The 24,445-nt window shown below is 44.1% G+C and overlaps 1 protein-coding gene across 4 annotated transcripts in view; it reads left to right on the top strand.

Moving 5' to 3' along the window:
* The window catches only part of zbtb46 (zinc finger and BTB domain containing 46), a 63,386-nt gene that overhangs the window by 21,710 nt on the left and 17,231 nt on the right, over positions 1-24,445 (top strand). For 3 of the 4 annotated variants that reach the window (XM_082518888.1, XM_082518885.1, XM_082518887.1), the window contains exons 2-3: positions 1,178-1,401; positions 1,519-2,458. In XM_082518888.1, coding sequence (XP_082375014.1) covers positions 1,216-1,401; positions 1,519-2,458 — 1,126 coding nt within the window. In that variant the 5' untranslated portion in view covers positions 1,178-1,215. The remainder of the gene's footprint in view (positions 1-1,177; positions 1,402-1,518; positions 2,459-24,445) is intronic. The other variant, XM_082518886.1, reaches the window with a different exon arrangement.

Genomic DNA, 24,445 nt, shown 5'->3' with positions numbered 1-24,445 from the left:
TGGCCTTTTCCTGCAGCGCTTCTCCAGTGTTTGAGCTCACAGTACATCTTATGTGTCACCTAACCTGTGCACAGCAGGCTATACTGTTTCATCTACATTCAAAGGAAAAAAATGATAAAAAAAAAAAACAAAAAAACAAAAAGACAAATCAGAAATTGTTATTTGTGTGGCTAAAAGTAGAATCTCTCTTATGAGATAAGAGATTGTAAACATTCAAGTCGTGAGCTTTTTTATGGGATTTAATTTGCAAGAATAACAATAAAATATGACAGTCTTCCGGTTGTACCACCATGAAAGTTAGATCTTTGTTCCCTGACAGTCAAGCCACTCCACAATTTGTCATTAAGGGTCCTTTCTTTGTAGTTTAAAAAAAAAAAAAAAAACCCTCAGTGTTCGCAAACCTTGACTGAACCGTGCAAGATCACAAACACTGAGGTGAAGGTTCAAGAGTGGATTTCTGTCTTAACTAGACAGCTGATTGAATATTCATAGTCAAAGGGAAACGAGAAAAAAAATAAAAATAAAACAAATAGGAACCGAGGCTGTGTTTATTGATATATGTAATGGTGAAGTGGTCCGTACTAAATGAGTCTGTTTGCTCCCTCAACAACTGTTTTGTGAAAGTGTTACACTTTTTAACTGACATTTTTAATGAGCTTACACATGCTCTCTCTCTCTCACACACAAACTCACACACACACACACACACACTCACTCACACACACACACACACACACACACACTCGCAGCCACACACACTCCCACACACACATAAATGTACCTGTCAGACACGGTTTAAACACAGAGAATTTTGACTATTTGTTACTGGGCTGTTTTTAGACATCAAACTACGGCATTTGAGATGTGGTTTCCATTGATGTCAGGTTTTTTTGTTTTTTTTATGTCACAGTCATTACTGATATATCCTTACCCTGGCTCATCTATAAAAGAGTGGTTCAGTTAAATTCAATTTTTTTCTCCCCTCGTTACATGAAAATTAAATAAGGTTTGCAAAAGTGGATTAGATTCTATTGCTGCTATATATACATATTTATCTATTTCTCTGCATTGCAGAAACCAGATGTCCGTACTGTACATTTGAAATGGTACACTTAAAATATTTTGATATGTTTTGCAGATTTAGTTGACTGATTGCACGTCGTCTTTAATTTTCCAGCAGATGTTTGGAGGAGAGGCTTTTGTTCAACTACACAGATGAACAACAGGAAGGAGGACATGGAGATCTCGTCTCACTACCGTCAGCTCCTCAGAGAGCTCAATGAGCAGAGGCAGCATGGCATCCTTTGCGATGCCTGTGTCATTGTGGACGGAAAGATCTTCAAAGCTCATAAGAATGTCCTCCTGGGATCGTCACGCTACTTTAAGACTCTTTACTGCCAGGTAAGAGACCTCGTTGGGGCAAAAAAATGATCTTTTACAGATATTTTTCCTTTATAGCATGAGGTAAATATTTTTTTTAAACCACTGCTGTTAATACTCCTTCTTATAACCCTCCAGGTTAAAAAGGGGGCAGAGCCTCACCACCAGACTACTGTCACTCATCTGGATATTGTCACAGCAACAGGCTTCAAAGCCATCCTGGACTTCATGTACTCGGCGCACCTTGCTCTCACCAGTAAGAATGTGATTGAGGTCATGTCAGCTGCCAGCTACCTGCAGATGACAGATATTGTCCAGGCTTGCCACAGCTTCATCAAGGCTGCACTAGACATCAGCATCCGCTCAGAGATGGCTGATGAGCTGGCCGATTTTGAAATGGGCGCTGTGGCTGCTGCTGGCCTAGGTGGAGGCGGGGGCGCTGGAGGTGGTGGAGGAGGAGCTGGTCTACCAGGGGCAGGGGGTGTTGCAGGAGCTGGTTTAGGAGGCGGAGGGGGCATAGTGGGCATGGCGTCTGAAGCCCTTGCTTCCATCATGTCTGGTCGCAGCACCTCTCCTTGGCTGGCTCGCCGGACCAGCCCGGCCAACTCTTCTGGGGACTCAGCCATCGCCAGCTGCCATGAGGGTGGCAGCACGTATGGAAAGGAGGACCAAGAACCACCGAAGAGCCATGAGAGCCAGGAAGAAGCCTGCCATGACTCTCAGCCTGCATGGCCTCACGACTATCGGCCTGGCATCACTGTCAAAGAGGAACAGGTATCCCCTGCCTCCTCCTCTCATCCCCGGGACACTCCCAGGGGGGCAGCCCAAAGCCAGGCGGAGCAAGGGACTGGGGGACCTGGTGGAGGAGGTGGAGAAGGGCCCTGGCAACCTCTGTCAGGATCAGGGCGAAGGAAGAACAGGAAGAACAAGGACACAGTCAGACATATTACCCAGCAGGCTGAGAGGAACTGGGACCGCGAGCGGGACAGAGAGAGAGAAAGAGACAGTAGGCCTGGATCTCCTCTGCCCTCCATGCTGGCTGTAGCTGGATGGAACTACAACGGGCAGGATATCCCAGGTAGGACTGACAAGCTTAGAACACTTTCTCCTATTTGTGGAAAGTTTAAAAGCAGTAATAGTGAAAACAAACCGGGTGTCTTTAGGTCAGAAATGTGGTCTTTAGATTATCAGGTCAACAGAACAGCAGCAGATGGAATTAAATTGGACAGGCTCTCAAAACTGGTAGGATGGAGGGAGGCCAAAGAAAGCCCTTTGTAGTGCTGATTTGATGACTTTGAGGCTTTAGGGTGTCCTGGAGTTGCTAGAGTTTTACAATGCTGGTCCCTACTTAGTTAGTTATCCAGTCATGTAATTAGTGATTACTGGTGAGATAATAAGATCAGGTTATTTAATTGGGTGAGAGTGTCACCTAACACCTAACTGTAGCAAAATCTAATTTATCTTTTAAAAGCCATCTTCTAACCAACAGACCAGTAGATGTGTTGGAGCAATTAAATTGCCTTGTTGACTTTATGTGCATTAGAGTGTGCATGACACTTTACAATACGGTGCATTAGTGCCTAATACTTTCATTCCTGCATGCATATTTCAATGCATGTCAGCTATCCACAGTTTACTAGTATAAAATGACCTCTTTTCCTCCTCCGGGGTTGAGATTAGCGAGCTTATACACTAACGTGTTAGGCCTAAGATGATTATCTCAAATCTTGGAGGTGTGAGGTGAAGCCTGGGTAAATGCAGATGGATAATGAAATCCTCTCCTTACTGCAGTTTATGTAAGCCACACTCCCACATAAACAAGCAAATGCATATGCAAACACACTCATGAACACATATTTATTTTGAGAAAGCCTGTCTTGATCCTCGGCCTTGTGTGTTTAGTGAATTCCTTTAGACTAAAACTTATACATGAAAAACTTACCTGTCTGTGTGTGTGTGTGTGTGTTCGTTCACCTCTGTGTGAGTGTGAGCGTGTGTGTGTGTCTATGTGAAGCCCAAGGCGTCGATAGGTAGATCATTAAAAGTAAGGGAAGCTAATCCTGGGCGCATTAAGGGAGTTGGCTGTGAAATGGGCACACGCGTCGCGCAGCGAAAGAAAACAGGATAATTGAATTGACCTGGGTCACTGCACGGATTACCAGCGCGTCCTCGCCATCCCAAGCTCCTCCCCTCTCTCTGGGGTTTAGGGAAGGACCTTCTGGAAAGGGCGAGAGGAGGGAAAAGGAAGAGAGAGTGGCAGATGAGAGGGGTAATGAGAAGGAAAAACGACAGAGACAAAAAGAAACGCACGTTGGAAAGTGCATCGTACCGGGCTTACGAGAGTTAGGCTGTGCATCTCAAAGTCTTCTAAGCAAGGTTATTGCGGTTACTAAAGCTAAAACCGGGAGTGGATATGAAAAACAAAAAAATGTTTTCACAAACTGAAATGGAAATTAAAAATTATACTTCAGAAAGAAGAAGTTTAAGTTAAAGAAAGATTGAATTTGATCAAAAGCATGAGGAGACAGAATTCTTCTTAATTTCTTGCCCTTGGTAAACAACCGCATGTTATAATAAAAAAAGGCCTTTAAAACTAATTAAACCCACTTTGGAAATCAACAAAAAGTAAACTGATTAAATTAATAAAAATGTCCCAGGTCCCTGATTTTGTGATTGTAGTACGGTGCCAGAACCACATGCACTCACAAGCTGAATGGCTCTATTAAGTCCCTTGGCTATAACCATGGTTCTGAGCTGTGGTGGAAAGAAGAGTTTAAGCCTGCCTGTGGTGAAGCAGCCATTAATAAGAAAGGTGTTGTCTCACCTAAAGGTTAGAGGAAGTCTAGTGTTGCTGCTGGTGTAGACTCGCCTGGTGCTCGCCAAAAGGCAACCATTTATCCTCGCTTTCACCCGGGTTTTGGGACTGGGCTCAGCATGGCGAAGAATGGAAGGATTGGGTCTCCTTCAGTTGGATGCCATTTAGCAGTAAAACATCATGTTACCAGTGGGCTTATTTGAGATTTAACAGCGGCAGTTTATATCAGGATGTGTGACACCATATTGTGTATTGAGTCCGTTTGCAGTGGGTGGTGTCTGTGTGCTCAGTAAAAGTTTAGGGGATTGCTGAACAAGTTTAGTGGCCTGATATTAGTCAGGGAGCCTGTACGGGGAGTGGTGAATTGTTTTGGTTGTGGGAGTGCTCCTCTGCTCGTAATGTGTAATGTCCACAAGTTTGTTTGACAAAGTCAGGGTTAAAAATATACAGGATGTCTGTGAGCTTATGAGAGTTAGTGTTCTTAAGTCCTAAGTCCCCCTTAAGTCCAGGATTTTGTCACCTCCAGGCAAAGATCACAATCAGGAGTGAAGCTGTATGGAAATGCCAAAGAATTAGAAAGTGATGCATGATTCTGTTACAGATTTTTCAAATATAATATTAGAAAGCGTTACAGCGATGGCAAAGAGTTACGTCTGTTTTATGACAGATTCTTTTCTGCTACTTGACAAATAAAGAGCTTATAATAATGGAACACTAAAAGCTCCCGCTGACACATAAATAATATTAATTTAAAGATGAAAACAAACAGACCCAACAAACGTAAAACACGTACATACACAGCCTATTGCTGCGATTGTTATCCCTACAAATAGAAAGCCCACGCTGCATTATTTTGATGATGTGACCATGGCAGGTCTGCTACTGTATTCTTTAGGCAATAAAGTCTGTAATTACTGAGTCATTCATTCTTTACTTCATTAGTTTTACTGACGTGTGGGATCGAACGCAGTTTATCCTACTGCCAATTATATAAATCAGAGCGCATTTAATGTTTGCCTGATAAACGATTTTCAAGTTTTCCAAATAATTGCCTGAGTTCCTGCTGATTGACTTATAGGCTGTTTTTTATTGTTTTTTTGTAGGGATCATTCTGAATGGTCACATCAGTTGAAAAGAAAAAGCATACATGGCAAGTATGCATAATAATGATGATGATTCATTCCATTCACTCTCACAGTAAGCCAAGACACTGCAAGCAGGCGTTAAATCAGTCACGTTGAAATAAAAATGCAGACATAATAAATGTTACTAATACAACAAAGCCTGCTAAATGTGCTTATTGTGAGGTGGTAGGTTAACGGTTTAGAGTTAGTTCGTTAGTGTGGTGAGGGTGTTGTTTCATGAAGTCCAGTTGTTGCTTGTCATAAAGGGTATCCAGGAGAAAGGGCACCTTCAGTCTTAGATTAGCTTAATTGCTTCATTCTTTATTGATGAGAAGTGCCTAGACGCACTCTCTCCCTCACTCCTTCTCTCCCTCTCTCTCTCATTCATTCATCTGTAATCAGTGTCTATGCTTTGCTATTAGAAACGCTTATATGACGCACAACCACGAGGATTTCACTGGATCATTCTCTAATATAAGGATAATGTATAGCTGCGTAAAGGCTCAGTGTATTAGCGTGCATGAAAATGCCATGTGCCCATGTTGACATAAACAGCTGCGGGAATTAGGATTTGTTTTCTTTAGATCCCCTTCCGTTGCAAGCATCTGCTCTGTTCACTTGATGTCATTATTGAGGCCAGTAAGCACTCAGCATCCTTTTCTCTCCCGTGCTAACGCTTGATCTCCGCATTTCTTACGTTCACCTTGTCTGCCGCCACGAATGTTTGAAACATCACACGTGAAGCCAGAAAAGAAACCAGCCGCGCTTACATCTCAGGGAACTGAAACATGTGTATGTTTCTTTTTTACACAACACTATATTAGAGGTGACAATTTTTGAGGAAGAGAGTTTTTAATAGTCTGTACTTCTTTTGCCTGCATACGTCTCAAACCTTTGAATAATTATCCAAGATTATTTTTAGTTTGGCCCCCGCTGCTTCGTCCAGACCTGGATTAGAAAGCTCCAGCAAATCAAAGACATTGTTTTGAATATCAGGAGTCAATTTTTTATTTTTTTTAATCAGTTTAGTATATTCTTCTGTGGGGCCTTGAGTCAGCCTCTCTTTGTGTAATCCACGCAGGGTGTGCAATCAGTTAATCAATTTGATGAATGTGGTAGCTGTGTTTAAAGGAGGTAAAGTTGGTAGTCTGCTAATCTTGGGCCGGTAGCTCAATCCCCGGCTCCTCTAGTCCGCATGTCAAAGTGTCCCTGGGCAAGAAACTCAACCCCAGCCCTGGCTGCCCTCGATGTGTCAGTGTGTTAGTGGATGCGGCTGTGAGTGGTCCACAAGACTGTAGAGCTGCTACTTAAGTGCAGTTCGTTTGATTAAACAATATTAAATATTTTTTTATTAACCATGAAAGTGAACCTCAAATGTGCATATGAGCGATAATATTCTTGGCAACTCATGAAACGTAAGATTGTGCACACTACACACAATCTCATACAGTATTTATAGATATCGCCAGATATCAGGAAGACGGCTAAGTTGTGACTATATGAGTGTCATTTTGAGACATTATGTGCCGTCTGTGCTCATTTTACTTATTTTATTAAAGTAGGAGTCACTTCTTTGGTTGGTGGATATGACATTTTGGAGGCAGACGTCACCCTTTCTTCTGAACCTGCCCCCTCAGACTGAGAAGAAGCCAGAGCTGCTGAAAACACGAGTTAACGATTGATTAAAAAAAAAAATTCTTGCTGCTTTTATACTTGGGGCAAACACAAACTTGATCTTTATCCCACATAATAACGGCACTGGAAATACTTTTTGCGTGTGTTTTTGCTGGTATTAAAACACACACACACACACACACAGTGACCTTTAGTGGCAGCTTGGGGGATTTTGGCAATGGCCGGTGTGATATACACGCTCACATACACACAGCTTAGAGCATCTGATTATGTAGACGTGAACAGTTCAATCACACGTGGGCTGTTCTTTCCATTTCCCTCTAGCTGTTGCACATTGATTACATCGAGAATCTTTTTTGAAATCCAACATCTTTATCTGACTCTCTTCCTCTCTGCTCTGTGGCCTCAGAGTTCCCCTCCTAAACCACTTATTCACATTCGCTCACACATATACCCACAAAGATGCACTAAAAAGAGTGAAATCGTTTTTCCATAGAAACTCATCCTGTTTATTCGCGCGAGCTCTTAAGCGTTGCAGTTGGTGCTGCGTGTTTTGGCGTCCTCGAGTTCACATTTTCATCCTCTCGTGCTCCGGAGCCTCCTGGAGCCACTCGGGGGCCCGCAGACAGGTGCTCTCAAAATTGCCCTCTACTTTGCACTTCCGCATAAACTTTCTCTAATTTTTTTTCCCTCTTCGTCTCCCTGCGCTCCTCTCCCCAAGTCTCGGCAGTCTAAAGGTGAACACTTGAAATAATGAATCGGATCCCCCTTTCGCCCCCTTCCTCTCTGTATTCCAGTTAAGACTCTCCCCATAGTATTTGCACTTCATTAAACTTGAAATAGGTTTAATATTTAAAACACCATGAACAGATTTCAACCCCCACACCCTTCGAACACCTCTCCACTTTTTCCTCTCCCATCTCCTCGCTCATGGTTTAATAATCTACTCTCATATTTCGTCCCTAATTCACTCCTCCTTCATTAAAAACCAAAATAGATTTAATATTTTAGACTGTGTAGACTTAATTTTTAACCCCTTTCTTCATGGCTTAGTGTTTGACACATGACGGGTTAGATAACTACATCATGTTGAGGCCTCTCTTGTCAATCCCCCCGATTCACTTTTTCACTCACTCCAGTTCACTTTTTCTCGTGCCTCCTGGTTCATCTTTCTCATTTTTTCCGCCGTCATTCTATTATCAGTTGTGTCTCTCTGCGCCTTTGTACTGCAGACCTCTCTCTATGCCTCTTTCTGTCTCCTCCACCCTCTGTTTGCTCTGCTGCTTTGTCCTCTCTGACTGCATAGCTGATTTTGGACCTTTCCTCCCATCCTATTGACTTCTACGGCCTGTTCACCCCACCTCCTTCAGTTTCCCCCTTCTCCCCTCCATCCTCTCCTTCCCCTTTTTGTCCTTTGCTACCACACATACACAAACTCATTTGCCCCCGTGTATGGTCTTTTATGTTCTCTGGGGAGTTGTGACAGAACACTGCAATACTCTTTTTTCCCCTTTTGCTCTTTCCATCTCCTTTTCAGTCCCCACTAAATTTAAAAAGAAAAAAAGTTCCATTATCACTGTGGTAACCAATCGTTTCTCACCGCCCACCAGCCCTCTTTGTCATATGACCTCACATCCTGCTGGACATTACGGGCAGTCCACCAGCTAAAAGCCCCTTCTCCTACTCCACCACGGCATCACACCACACACACACACACACACACACACACACACACACACACACACACACACACACACACACACACACACACACACACGCGTTCACACAATTTTTCACACTCTTGCTGTCTGTCTTTTTCTCTCACAGCACTCTCTCTCTCTCTCTCTCTCTGGGTTCTCAATACTGACACCTGCTCTATTTATACTTCTCTGGCTTTAAAAGAACCATTTTGGACAGGAAGCTGCCCCCTCCCCACTCCTGACCGTGGCTTTTTTCCAGAACGTCAGCACCCCCCACCTCTCTACCTCCTGCCCCTGGAACAATCCAGAGAAGGATTGCTGGGTGGAGGAGAAGAAGAAGAAGAAGGGAAGGATATAGTTTGCGTATGTGTGTGTGTGTGTTGTTGGAGATTGGCTGAGGGGGGGTTAAAGATTAGCCATCCCACCTTGAGTGAACTTGGGTCGTGCCAGCGCGTGTGCTTTAGTCAACCACAGCCCACACACAACCTGTAGACTCTCACCCACTAAAGCGCGGGTATGTAAACGCATACACGCAGCAGCTGGAAATGTCTTCTAAAATGTTCTGTAGTATAATCCCAACATCTCACTTCAAAATGTGGCCAAATAGACCCCCCCAACACACACACGCACCACACACAAACATCTTGGCATTGATCACACAGGTCTCAGAATTAAACTACCCAGAATGCATCCTGACAGGATGTCCTGTTGGCACGATGCAGGGGTGGGTGGGTCAAGAGGTTTCTGTGGTTAAACATTCATAGCAGTACCCCCACAGCTAAAACATGGCCCCGGCACATCCACACGCAACTCTTCAAACTTCTTTGGAAGATAAATTTAACGTCTGTGGTTGCGGATCAAAAACACACACCTATGAAGTTAGACATGACGACACATTTGTTATACTCTCAGTTATCAGTTATTTGTTCTAACGCTCAGGTTCATCTTTTAAAAAAGAAGACGATTACTGATTTGTCTTTGCTTTCCTGTTGACTTTTGGAGACGCGTTTTTCCTTTCATATCAATGACCGCATACAGCTTGTTTTACTCTACTTGTTCGGTGCCTAAAAAAATCAATAATACCAAAATCTGTGTCAAACACGATTTTTTAAATAGTATTTGCCTTGCAAGCACACCTCACTATAACCATTCTATTTTTGCTTACCTATCACTTACCTTATCTCATTTTAACTACTCAGACACATTGCTGTGCGCGCCCGTGCGTGTGTGTGTCTGTGAGTGAGTGTGTGCATGTGTGTGTGTCTGAGAGAGAGAGAGACAAAAAATATCAAGATAATGAAAGCACAACATGAAAGAACGTTACTACAACTGGATTTTGACTCTTTGTTATGCTCGATAGAAGGTAGGCAGCACAGAAGGTGGGTATTGTGTAAAGTTAAATGTGGGCTGCATTTATTTACTTATTATTTACTGGGAAATTGATGCAATGTAACGGTTTATTAGCAGTTAGCAGCTACACTTTGAAGTGCACACGTGGATGTCTGTGGTGAAGACACACATAGCCGTGTGGTTTTTAATGCACTTTGGTCCTGTGATTTCTAAGTGGATTTAAAGGCATTTCTTTTTGATGGATTATCAATAATGATGATAGAATGAGTAAGAAGTAAGTTGCCCTGTATCATGCCTGGGTGTGCAGAACATGCCCATCATTCTGCACAGGTTTCAGAATTGCTCAAGGTGTTGCAAGATAACTGACAGGGTCATAGTGTTACAGTTAAAATTAAATTTGGGAACTTCTGATCCTAATTTGCCACAATAGGAACTTATTTACTGTAAATCCATTCTCCTTATACGGTAACATTTTTTCACACATGAAATGCTCCATTTGAATAAGTTCAAGGTGCTGCTGTGCAGAAGGCCAGGCACAGGACAAAACTGCGTAAGAAACATGACAAACTATAATTTCACTTGTAATTAACTTGTTAACTTGCAATTTAATGTTAAAAACAAATTGGTTTTACACATGAGTGATTGCTCCTGCTTCCACTCTTTGATGGAGGATCCATGACAAAGCGCCTGATTTAGACACATGAGATGTGATGTGATGTGCGCTAGGATGCCTCCCTCCTCCAGTGATCTGATATCCAGTAATGGTCCTTGTAGTCAGTGAGCCTGGATAACACTGCTAGCTCATGGTGTGTGACATGGTACCCAAAAATTACCAAGAGTTAGTCAAGCACAAGCAGGGAGGATACTGATACTGAAGTGTGGGGGAGAGCGAAAGAGGGGCAAACACGTACGCCGACATAGTGACGGACATGTAGAAGCAGAAGCTGCAACTTTAGGAAAGAGTTTAACCTTAAAATAAAGTACTTTACAGTAAGTTCATCAAGTCAAATGCATGCGCTCTCTTTCTCTCTCATTTTCAGTCAATGTGAAGTTCCTCTTTCCCAGTCTGTTTATTTTAGAAAGGTGGCTTTGTTCTATTTACTGTACCCACTCCCTCAGCAGCCTCTACCCCTGTCCGACCAGTTAGAAAAGGGGAGCGATGAGGAAGAGGAGGGGGAGGAGGGCATGATGTTTGGACAAACGGACAACCCGAACAGGATATAGAGGTCTACAGCCTGTGGGTGTGTCGGTTTGGCTGTGACACAACTCGCACACAAACACTCAAGCGTGCACACGCACAAACACACACACACACAATCGTGGGAGTGTTCCCGCTGGAGGGCAAAGTCTCCCTTCCTCTTACACATTCATTCTCTCTTTTTCCCTCCTTCCCTTCATTCCCCCTTTCCGCTGTCACACCCCTCTACACCTCCTTCCTTTAGACCTTTCTTTCTCCTTCATCCCTCTTTCCTTCTCTTGTGACACCCCCCACCTCCCACCCCTCTGCCTTTCTTTCAAAAAAAAAAAAAAAAAAAGGAAAAAAGAAAGTGTTAAAGATACAGAAGAGTTGGCCAACAGCAATGAGAAACTAGGAGGGAGAGGCCAAAATCACCACAGGGGACAATTATGGCTTGGGCTGTGTACGTGTGTGTGTTTGTGTGCGGTTCTTTTTGGGTTTGATAGTTACAGTGACGTTGTTGAAAACAGTCCTGGAAGCCACTATCTGTCCTTCACAAATATTCTTCCCCTTCTTCTCTCCTCTATCCCTCCTTCCCTCCGTCTGTTTGGACCTTTTTTAACCATCCTGTCAATTCACGCTGTCACTTCTGTTTTCATTCATCTCGTACACTGGAGCTACAGCCACTTCTTGTGCCGTGCGTTTGTGTGTGTGTGCGCGGCCGTGTGTGTGTGTGTGTGTGTGTGTGTGTGTGTGTGTGTGTGTGTGTGTGTGTGTGTGTGTGTGTGGTTTCAGATTGAGTACATGGGCTTCAAATAAAGGCAGAGCTGTGGGTTAAACTTCCTCCTCATCAGCAGGATCTGTGTCAGTTTGTTTGCTTGTGTAAAACCAGAATTTCCAGGTTAGGTTCCAAAAGTTTAAAAAAGCAAGAAGAAATGCTAGTGCATAGTCACATTTGTAATAATGCAAATAATTCAATGATACCTTTTTGTAATAAAGTTTTTTTTTTATTAAAATCTTGTACTTGCTTGAATTGCTGTAGTGTTTGAAAGGTGCTACAGTGGGGCAAAAAAGTATTTAGTCAGCCACCGATTGTGCAAGTTCCCCCACCTAAAATGATGACAGAGGTCAGTAATTTGCACCAGAGGTACACTTAAACTGTGAGAGACAGAATGTGAAAAAAAAATCCATGAATCCACATGGTAGGATTTGTAAAGAATTTATTCGTAAATCAGGGTGGAAAATAAGTATTTGGTCAATAACAAAAATACAAGTCAATACTTTGTAACATAACCTTTGTTGGCAATAACAGAGGTCAAACGTTTACTATAGGTCTTTACCAGGTTTGCACACACAGTAGCTGGTATTTTGGCCCATTCCTCCATGCAGATCTTCTCGAGAGCAGTGATGTTTTGGGGCTGTCGCCGAGCAACACGGACTTTCAACTCTCGCCACAGATTTTCTATGGGGTTGAGGTCTGGAGACTGGCTAGGCCACTCCAGGACTTTCAAATGCTTCTTACGGAGCCAATCCTTTGTTGCCCGGGCGGTGTGTTTTGGATCATTGTCATGTTGGAAGACCCAGCCTCGTTTCATCTTCAAAGTTCTCACTGATGGAAGGAGGTTTTGGCTCAAAATCTCACGATACATGGCCCCATTCATTCTGTCCTTAACACGGATCAGTTGTCCTGTCCCCTTGGCAGAAAAACAGCCCCATAGCATGATGTTTCCACCCCCATGCTTCACAGTAGGTATGGTGTTCTTGGGATGCAACTCAGTATTCTTCTTCCTCCAAACACGACGAGTTGAGTTTATACCAAAAAGTTCTACTTTGGTTTCATCTGACCACATGACATTCTCCCAATCCTCTGCTGTATCATCCATGTGCTCTCTGGCAAACTTCAGACGGGCCTGGACATGCACTGGCTTCAGCAGCGGAACACGTCTGGCACTGCGGGATTTGATTCCCTGCCGTTGTAGTGTGTTACTGATGGTGACCTTTGTTACTTTGGTCCCAGCTCTCTGCAGGTCATTCACCAGGTCCCCCCGTGTGGTTCTGGGATCTTTGCTCACCGTTCTCATGATCATTTTGACCCCACGGGATGAGATCTTGCGTGGAGCCCCAGATCGAGGGAGATTATCAGTGGTCTTGTATGTCTTCCATTTTCTGATGATTGCTCCCACAGTTGATTTTTTCACACTAAGCTGCTTGCCTATTGTAGATTCACTCTTCCCAGTCTGGTGCAGGTCTACAATACTTTTCCTGGTGTCCTTCGAAAGCTCTTTGGTCTTGGCCATGGCGGAGTTTGGAGTCTGACTGTTTGAGGCTGTGGACAGGTGTCTTTTATACAGATGATGAGTTCAAACAGGTGCCATTCATACAGGTAACGAGTGGGGGGCAGAAAAGCTTCTTACAGAAGACGTTACAGGTCTGTGAGAGCCAGAGATTTTCCTTGTTTGAGGTGACCAAATACTTATTTTCCACCCTAATTTACGAATAAATTCTTTACAAATCCTACCATGTGAATTCATGGATTTTTTTTCACATTCTGTCTCTCACAGTTGAAGTGTACCTCTGGTGCAAATTACTGACCTCTGTCATCATTTTAAGTCGGGGAACTTGCACAATCAGTGGCTGACTAAATACTTTTTTGCCCCACTGCATATAAAAAAAAAACTCCTCTTGCCTTGCCTCACTGCAGTTTGAAAGCAGTTCCTCCTGATTTTACACTCCACTATTCAATACAATTCATATAATCATCCCATGATGATAACACATGTGCTATTACATTTCTAAACACAAATCAGTGCTAGCGCCATAAAAAATACCCAACATGATTCATAATTCATACTAAAATGTTCATTTCTAAATTTTCTCACTCAGTTACAATAAATGCAATATAATATATTGTTATAAAAGAGCAGCAGGACCTATAAATGGCCTGCTTTTAGTTGCTGTGTGACTTCTTTCACATGTAAACACACATCAGGGAAAAGCTGCAGAGAGAAAAAAAACAAGTGATGTCACACTGTTGGTGGTTTGTCAGAGGTTACAAACACAGGCCAGTCTTTCCTTTCCCAAGTGTCTATATTCATTATTTTTGTATTAGCATTGCCTTTCTGTGTAACATCGATGGGTTTTTCTCTGACGAACTTACGGCGACATATTTCTCCTGTTAGAACAGCGGTTAGCCCAGAATTGACGTCAGGACTCCAGGTCTCTGTATCCTCTGTGCCTTGCTGTCCCTTAACATAGTTTGATAAAAGGAGGCCACAGTCTCCTTTTGTTCCCGTTGTCTCCCACTCTTCCCCAACCCCTTTGCCCCAGATCACCTGCCTGCCCACACTCCTCATTGTTTCCACCTTCCTCTGCCTCTCGCCTCGCAACTTTTTCCTCCTCGCTACCCTCATGCTCCAGCAGCAGCATGCAAACAATAACTTCATCTGATCCACTTAATCTCCTCTCTATCTTTTTTTCTGCCCCACCCCCAAAACCTTCTTTCTTATATGTCAGTAAATCTGAATCTGAATTGGGTCACGGGCTTGTTTCAGGTGGGCCCCAGGAACTGTACCCGTATCTTTTTTTTCCCTTCATCAAATCCCCCAGTTGACACTACACCTCGCCTGAGTGACCATAAAAAAAAGGTTAAACCTCTCTGATAAAGTCAGAGTGAATGAGAAATTAGGCAGTGGAACATGGTGGTAAATATGTAAGTGAGCATGTGTTTGAGGAGGGCACAAAGAGATAGAGAAAAGTTTGTATATGGTGGAAATGTAATTGTGACCCTGGCTTTTTTTTTTCTTTTCCCCTCTGTGTGGTTAGACTGTTTGGCCTTCCCGTAGTTTATCTAGCCTCAGAGACATCCAACTTCAAGTTTTAGTTTTGTGTGTCTTTGTAGATGTGTGTGTGTGTGTGTCTGTGTGCTGTACAGGAAAGAAGAAAGCGAGCAACGGGGGTGAGAGGTAGATTTGATAGCGGAGGACACCCAGACCCTTCTTCCCTCTCTCCCCCTTCATACCCCTCTGTTTAGACCTTGATAAGTGGAGCCGAAGTCTGTGGGGGTTAGGGATTCCTGTCTAGCACAAATGCATGCGTACACAAAGACACACACACACATTGGGATCCGCCCGCTCCACATTCCTGTGTCCGACTAAGGAAGCAGCCTAGCCGTCTTCCCCTCCACTCCCAAATTATCCCCTTCTTCTAAAATCACTACATACTTATCACACACACCTCTTTACCTCTCTCTTCCATTCTGACTCATACATACCTCCTCTATCTTTCTCCATCCTTCCACTGAGCCCGGTGCAAACAGCATGTCTAATCATCTCACAGTGAGCGTAAAATGTTTTACTAGAACAAGTGAAAAAGATCTGGTGGTACAGTGACATAATGTCCCTGTTTTGCAATGCAAACACAAGTTCAGATTATGTCTTGCATCACTCTTAGGATTGCTTTAATAGAAGCCGAAAAACACCAAAATCACTATAAAAGCTTACTGTATGGCCAAATATTAAGTCAAATTGACCTCTCACAGATTTTCAGGTATTTCTGCCACTTACCTATCACTCTGTTGCAGTGGGGTTTCTTTGTCTCATCTCTCACTGCTCACCTCTCTTTTTATTCATTCCACTCTTTTGTGTCCTTCTTCTGCTGTCCAACTCTGTTTATATATTTTGCCCCCTTTCTCTCTCCCCCCTCGCTTTATTCCTCCCTCCCTCCCTTTCAAGGGTGGGTTACAGGGGTTAGGAAGAGGTCATGTGGTCTCACGCTGCCCTTTCCTCTAATGGCTTCTTAATGAGAAAGAGAGAGCGAGGGAGAAGCAGGGAGAGAAGCGCTTTTGAGAAGTGGGGTGAGATATCAGCAGTTCTGCTTGGGGTACTGACTCAGTGTGTGCATGTGTGCGCGTGCATGTGTCTCTGTACGAGGCTGTGCGTACAGCTGAACATGTATTTGTGCGCGCACATAGTCTGCGCTACTTGACCGACCCTTGCTCCATTTGAAGGCCTTTCCTTGCTCTCTGTTCCTCTCTGGGGAAAGAGGAAATGACACGTTTGTAGCCTCGAATAAGCTCTGCAGCTCATCACGCGCAGTGTCCACTGGGTCTGGCACGGGGATGGGTGGGAGATGTTTTGGAGGTGAGGGAGGAGGGTAGTGCGGGTGGGGGGCTGGGCTGGGGTGGGGTGGGGGCTCTTTAATTTGCACAGCTTCTGCTGATTTGATCATAAGCAATTAATCTCAATGGCTCAGCTCGGGTGCAGTGGGGGAAGAGAAATGAACACAGTCCTCTTTATGCAGGCGTCCCTTGCTCTGGTTTTCCCCTCCGTCCATGCAGTGTGATTTTTACACTTCTTATCCCTTATATTTGTATCATAGAGGGAACAAGCTGTGGGGATTCTGCTGTTGCGGTCGTTCCCATGTCGTCCCTTGTGATTTCCCCTGCAGAACAACCCCAGCAAATTTTGTCTTTGCAGACAAATATTAGTACTAAATCCCCTTTTTTTTTCCTTTTTTCACAATCTGGTTTGAAAAGCTTTTAATGAGTCTAAGGTTAGCAAACATATGAATCACTTATATGGATTAGCAAAATTTTGAGTCAAGTATAAAAATACAAGTTGATACTTGGAAAGCCAAACTTGGATTTGCACAGTTAGTGTGTAATCAGCTCCACGCTGGTTACAGCACCACAATTCAGAGCTGCATTAGGACAGATAATCGTCGATTTTGGTTTTCAGACTGCTGACAGGCTCGTGGAGTAGTGCGAGGTTCAAGGTCCAGATCTGTCGTGATTGATCTTGAGATCCATCTAGCTTTTATCAGCTCAGGAGTGACACAGATCCCCCCTGATCCACTAGCACCAAGCTTGCAGCTAGCACAGGTGTATATGCTCATATATAGCTCATCTGTTGCGCTTCCTTCTCCTGTTTAACCCTTTGCTCTGTTCCTTCATTTTCATTCGTATGTCTGTATATGAGCCAAACAGTGATTCCCTCACTCTCCCTTTCTCTGCAGTCACCGTGCCAGCTTTCCATCTCCCTCTATCTTCCTCGCCCTTGCTTTTTCCTCTCCATGGCACCATACTCCTCCCATGCTGAGGCCAGAGCTCTCTGCCTCCATTGTTGGAGGCAGGTTGCCAAGGATACAAGCACAGAAGCACAGTCTTAATGTTATGAGATGGGAGAGATGAGCAGAGAGAAGGGAAGAGGGGCAATAGCCTCTCTGGTCACTGGGCAGCTCCACAGCAAGCTAATGCTCTCCAGAGTACATGTAACTCCCTATGCTTCCCACTTTGTGAAGTGTTCCTGTGTGGATGGAGCACAGTGACACTGGTGGGTTGTGGAGTAACTTTTGTTCTGGTCGCCCGCTCCCCGCTCACCTGTTGTGACTGTATTGTATGACTGCAGTGCATGTGTTGTGTTGTGTGTTTGCACATTTGTCAGGCAGTCACTTGGTGGGAGCATTCGAGCTGCCGTTCTTTGGATATAAAACATTAACCAAATGAATTTAAATGCAATTGTCTGCACACAACCGAGTGCTAAATTTGAAGAAATCTAAAAACATTAAATAAGAGTCTCTGTACACTATGTGGTGAGTTTGTGGAAAGGTGAGATATTTTTAAGAAAATATAATATACCATTTTTCCTCACCACTGAACTCTCTTGAATATGTGGACATTAATATGCCATTTATCTCATTTATAGTTCCACAACCTGCTCCAGGATGTCCAGCTGGAAATATTTTTGACATTTGCCAACTTTGTTTGCTTCTTAAACTTGTCTTAAATTTATTTCCACCGAGCAGTAAAAAGATTATACCGGCTGGATAGTTAGACTCGAGCTTTTCTGTTGGTCAGTGTGAGTCAAATATTGTGTTAACCCACACACCAGTAACCCACAGGCTATACCATCCCCACCCTGAGTGTTTGTCATTTTCCTCCTCCACTTTCCATTATCCCTCCTCTCAATATCTCCGTGTCCCAACTCACCCTTCAAAATACAACCCTGACTGGGCTGGACGGGGGCATTGGAGCCGGGTCCTCTCCCATGTATAAATCCAAGACATAACCTCTCACTCTTTCTCAATCTCTCGATCTCGCTCTCTCTTTTTGCTCTTAGCACAAAGCCCTGCGTGTCTGCCTTCCTTCCCCACCCAGCATTCTTTCCCCATGCAGACCTCTCCCCCGCTCTCTTTCGTTCTCTCTCTGTCGACTTCCCTCCTGCCCGCCAACTCACTCAGCCTCACCCTACCTTTCATTAGCCCACTCTTTATCTCACGCACTTACTCGGATCGCTCTCTCTCTTTCCCTATCTCACCAGCTTGTACACTCCCCGCTCTCTCTCTCTCTCTTTTTTGTCTACCCCCTCAGTTGCTTTGGCTTTTTTGTTTCTGATATATCTTCATTTATTTCTCTCTCCCTCTCTTTCCCTGCTGACCCTATTATTTTTATATTCCCTCTCTCTCTCTCTCTCTCTCTCTCTCTGCCATCACTCCCCCTCTCTCCCTCTCTCTACCTCCCTCCCACTCCTCTCAGTCCCTCTAAGCTGCATTAACTCCCCAGATTACCTTGAGCCCTGCAATCCTCCATCCCCCACGCACTCACCCGCTCTTCTTTCCCTCCCTTCCTTCAGTCATTCACTCAGACTACGTCCACAGCTAATTTTGACAGTGTGGATAAACAACTGCTTTGTGGCATTTTGTGAAGATCTCTGTCCACGCTCAAACACTTAAACTGTAGAAAAATAGATCTCTAGTCCACTGGCCTTAACAGAACTGTGCCTCACTGACTTGTGTTAAGGAAAGAGGCATACACAGCCGTCTTTAAGATACAATTTCTTTTTCTAATTTAGATATTTTTCTCTTTCTACTGTCCAAAAATTAGCCAAGTAAAAAAAAGAACAGTGATCACAGACCATCAAAGATGAGTCAGATGTGAATACTTAGTTAGGCCTTCTGTACACACAGAGGTCCTTCAAGCCAGTAGTTTTACAAAAGCAAATTAACGATAAAGGCTCATCAAAATGCTTCAGAATTCAGCCTTTTAGAATTATAAATGAAACGAAACTCCACTATGGTGAGCATTCAAATCAACAGAAAATTGCCTAAACAGCATGGCCTAAATGAGATTTTCTAATTGGATGTGTAGAAGGATATCAGCTGAGCCATAACCCCACGTCAGCTGACAATGATATCCTCCACCAGCTGGGATTGTTTGACTGAACTGACGCTACCTTTTACCTGTATGTCATTAGAAATCTCTGATACTAGTGGTTCACATACTTTCCATTATGCTTTTACTGGTGGATGAAAGTCCTGTGCATACCAGCATTTAAAAGGGCAGGAAAAGGGACATCAGGTCATTACAAAAAAAGTGCTGCTCGTATGCTGTGTTCTGACATTTTTTTTATTGAATCTATTCTGTCAGAATACAGATTGGTCCACAAAAGAGCAGACAGGTGCGAGGCAGAAGTTAAAGGTACAAATATATTTAGTGTGTTTAAAGAAAGTGTATTAAATGACAGACAAGGTCATTTCCATTTTAAAGGGAAGCATGTGACTAAGTAGATATAAAATGCATGCCAGGGTTGTCACTTGTATACGTAGAAAAACGTGGCACCTAAGAAACAGAGCATGGAGCCCTGCCCTATGTGTGTTTGGCATTGCAAAAGTTTGCAATTCAACCATGACATTTTCCTAACACTAACTACATCATTCATCAAGCTCCATTATCAACCTCAAGAAGAAAATCAAACTGCGAGTAAAAGTGACACTTAAGAGGACCTGGCTGAGAGTCATTTGTGTTTGTGCCACTGCCACAACTTACATGGGAGGCTTCAGAAGGTACGAGCTAAACCTCCCATATGGACGCTAACAAGCAACCAATCTGAATATTTAGTCTGAGAACTTCTTGGAACTTAGAGCACTGATCCATTAAGGATCAAGCAAATCCAACTGTTCTCATTTGGACAGCTTATTCTTCTTAAGTCACTCCCTGTTGAATGATGTGATCTACAATGCTCAGCTCAGTGATATTTATATAACACGTAAGCCACAGAAAGGAAACGGTAAGCGAGAATAAGTGCAAAAGAGGCTGGCCGAAGTGTTAGCTGTTAGCTTGACACCTGCGGGTAGGTGGGCCTACGGATGTGTCGATGAATTGTGCTGCACTGCTTTGAAGTGTGACCGCCATTTTAAAAAGGGATAAATCCTACCTAGAAATACACGTATATCCCCCTCGTGAATACAAATGCACTGGAAAAACACTTGAGGAGGTTAACCGTGGCCAGATATTGCACCGTAGCCAGATTACGTGAGATCACATCCTGATTAATTCTGCCCACATGCTTGCATCTTGTGGTTGTTTAGCATTGCCGTCTTCATGTAGACACGGGCAAAAGCACAGAGAAAGGCAAGCGTTTTCAAATTTAGCTGGCTTTCCGTAGCCTACTCTCACACTCGCTCGTTCGCCCCCACCGTCACCACCCAACCCTCCCTCCCGGAGCCTCTGTAACCTCCCCCTCACCTCTCCTCGCTTCCCCTTCACTCACCCACCCACCCACGCTCCATCACCCCACCGTCCACCTCTCACCCCACCACTCTTGCAATCGTTGTGCTCCTCTTCTCTTTTCTCCTCTCCTCCCCTCCACCCACACTCTCTCTTTTTCCTCCGAGCCCCCAGCAGTACCACCATCACTACCAGCACCATCATCTCACTCTCTCTCTCTCTTTCTCTCTCCTGTCCTTTACCACTTTCTTCCCTCTGTCCCTCCCTCCTCTAAAGCCTTCAGGCACTGCTTGATTTATGCTTGCCCTCCCTATCCACCTCCCCACCACCACCCACCCACCCACCCACCCATCCTTCCCTATCTCTCCTGGAGGTTGTGGCCCGGCTAGTCCCTAAAAACAACAGAGAAAGAAAGCAACAGCGAGAGAGAGAGAGAGAGGATAACAACCTCTTTTACTTTCCATCCTCCCTCCTTTTTAACCCAGCATTTTTTTCATTCTCCTCTCCCACACTGCTTTTTAAATTGCCTCTGAATTCTTGAGCTGTTTTAGTGCCTCACTCCCCCTTCTTAGCTGAAATTACTTTTTTACCCTCTCAAACTCTGGCATGCTGAGGAAGCAAGTTCCACCTTCCCTCCCCTCTTTGTCCACTCGAGGACAAACAGGCACTAATCACAGGTTCAGCGTACGAAACTGTTTGTAATAAAAGGTGAAGGAGAGACTTTCATTTTCTCATTTGGAAGCTTGACGCTGTGACGGCGGCGCGCGTGTTGCTCACAGTCTTGTGAGCAACACGGCTCTTGTAATGCCTTGTCCTTTTCAACCTCAGGCTGGTCAAGCCATTAACCGGGCCGACTTGGGGCAAGGCTTCTTTCTGTATCCTCCGCTGTCTCTCACGCACACATGCGCACATATATGCATGGAGAGATACACATTGAGAGAGTCTTTCTCCTTTGTTTGCGCTCTCTCATACTCAAACATGCACACAAGCCCTACTTTCTTCTCTGACAGCTCTCTTGTGGTCGTCAAGCCTCAGTAACTCGTTGCTTAACCACCCTGGACTTTTTCTCTCCATTGTGTTTGGTTACTGTCTCTGTTGATTTGAAGGCGGGGTGAGTTATGTGAGTGTGTGTTTGTGACTCGAGGTGTTGAAGGAGCGTGTCCATCATTAGCCAGGTCATGTGCGCTTGAGTGCGAAACCTGTAGAAATCTTTTTGGGGGGAGTTTTGTGCCTTTTTTTCTTTCTTTCTTTTTTTTTTTTTTTAAATCTATTAGAATCTTTATATTTGGAAAATGGAAACTCCCTCCCAAAACAGTGTCAGGCTTCATTTAGAGAAGAGGGAGGCATTTGTAGCGCGAAACACACACAAACACCCGCCCGCACACACACAATCAGAACAGAAGATCAGAGGTCAAACTGGGTCACCCGACCCTTCCCTCCCTTTTCAGGCCTTCTCTCTCCTCCTTTTTACTGCGTCAAAGCGTGCTCTCTAGTAACACAACTCCCCTTGTGAAACACACACACACATATCACTTAGATACAGTGCAGCCTCCAACCACAGCGCATAAAACTCTATCTTCTATCCATTAGCCGTAACTCGCTCAATGGATGATAAATTCAGGATTCCTCATAACACATTTGAAGTATAGTTCAGCGCACACCTATTTTATTTCCAAGGCAAGTCTTATTCCTCCTTTGCTTTTTCCCACTCAAGCCCCTGCATAGCTTGCAGCATCGCTCATGCGCGCGCACACGCACCCAAAACACACACATGAACAAAGAGAACCCACCATTTCCACATATTTGTCTCTCTTTTTAAAAGGGGGTTTTATTTAGCATAAATGTTGAAGCCAAGGGTGCCCGGCTACCATGGCAACCAAATTAAACGGAAGATCTCTTCAGAGAGCAGAAATCTAAATTATTCGGACTCTTTTATGAAGGGGAAAATGAAAATTCCCTTCACTGTATAGAGACCGCTGCACTGTAAAGGCAGAAGAAAAGAGGAGGGGGAAAAAAAGACGAGGAAAATGCTATTGTTTTTTTTTGTATCTGACCACGCAGTTCAAAGCCATATTCCACGCCATTGAAATTCATAGGTTGCCTCATGACAACCGGTACGTTAACACTCAGCATATGTGCACAAAGGAATGATGTAACCACAGTGTCTCTAAAACTCGGGATAAACCTATTGCCTTTGAAAGATACCACAATATGTGTATCTACAAATCCTCAACCAAACCCGGCACATGTATGATGAAATCCATAAGCTGCGCGCATGGGATTAGGTGCGACTGGTTCTGGTGTGGTAAATGATTTTATCTGTAAGAACAGGATGAGGTTTAAGTAAGACAGCATCTATGCAGGCCCGATAAAGCTTACATAAGTAAGGGCGGATTATACCGTATATTGCGATTATTTAGCGAGGAAGCCTGTTTGCGATCAGCTGAATACTAATTTCTAATATCTCCCGCTTAGTCCCGGATATGTGGGTATATCCTCAGAAAAACAGGATATGGCACTGCATGTTGCAGGCAAGGGAAAGTGGCTCACTAATGCATCAAATACAAAAATTCATTTCACACATTTTTCTGTGCAAGACAGAAGTTAGACCGGCATCTGCAAGGAGACCATGAAGCAATCACTCTTCCATAACCCTTCCATTCAATCTACAATGTGTGACTGAAGGATTGTTACTGTATGACTGTGAGGAGTGCGGATATGTTCCATCTGTAGATGCACGTGTCTAAGGGGATGCTGGGAAACCGTTCTGGGGTCATTCACTCACCCAATGAACAGATGAGTGGAAGGAGATAGGGGTCAGAGATGACCCTCTTTTCCCTCTCTCCTTCCATTTGTCTGCCTCTTCTTTCTCCATATATGTGTGTATTTGTGCAAGTGTGTGTGTGTGTGTGCTGTTGTTGGCCAACAGCAGATCTATGTTATTGATTGACTCCTGTGGCTGCTGGGCTGCCCACTGAAGGAGGGGGCAGAGCTCTAATGAATTCCTGCACCTCATGCCCTGTGCGCCAACCCCTACACCCCCTCCTTAATTAACTTTGTGTGTGTGTGCGGGTGGGACGGGGGTGTGCGTGGATGCACGCATGTGTGTCTTGTGTGTATCATCTGTGCTTCCTCCACAGCTCAACACCCCCGCTTTTACACTCCCTTGCCTTTTTTATTCCTTTATCTCTTTCTACGCTGCCCATGCCTCCTCTTTTTTTCCCTCTTTACTCCCCCTACCCTTATTTTTTTTAATATCTTGTGATACGTTAGCTAGCCGTTTGATGACTACTGATTACTTCGTATGTATATCACTCTCATCTGAGGCGGCCCATCCTCAATATCTCACTCATATCTCTCTACACCTTTCAGATCTATATGTGCAGCCATGCATACAGAACGTGTATCCATCCATCTGATCTGGGATCATTTATCTATCCCGAGCATGAAAAATGACTGACAGTTTCCCTGTGTCTGTGTGTGAGAGAGGGAGAGAGAGAGGGTGGTCAGCATTGACCTAGTAAGCTGAGAAAAAGCTGTATACCCATCGGTATTCCAGACGTGGAGCCAAACTACTGTCTTTGTCACCTTGACTCCCCTGCAGCAGACGGCCACCAGGCTGCACAGGAAACACTTAACACTGCCCAACTGTAGTTAAAATGAACAATAGGGCTATTTTGTTTTCTTGCTTCCATTAAATTTTTTCATGTTTTCTTTCCTCTTTTGCTTCCCCACCCGTTTCTGTTCTCAGTGCCCCCGCAT

The sequence above is a fragment of the Aulonocara stuartgranti genome (genome assembly GCF_965226115.1).
Source record: "Aulonocara stuartgranti genome assembly, chromosome: 20".
Taxonomy (NCBI): Eukaryota; Metazoa; Chordata; class Actinopteri; order Cichliformes; family Cichlidae; genus Aulonocara; species Aulonocara stuartgranti.
Note: the sequence above shows the minus strand (reverse complement) of the source record. Positions and strands in the feature narration are given on the sequence as shown.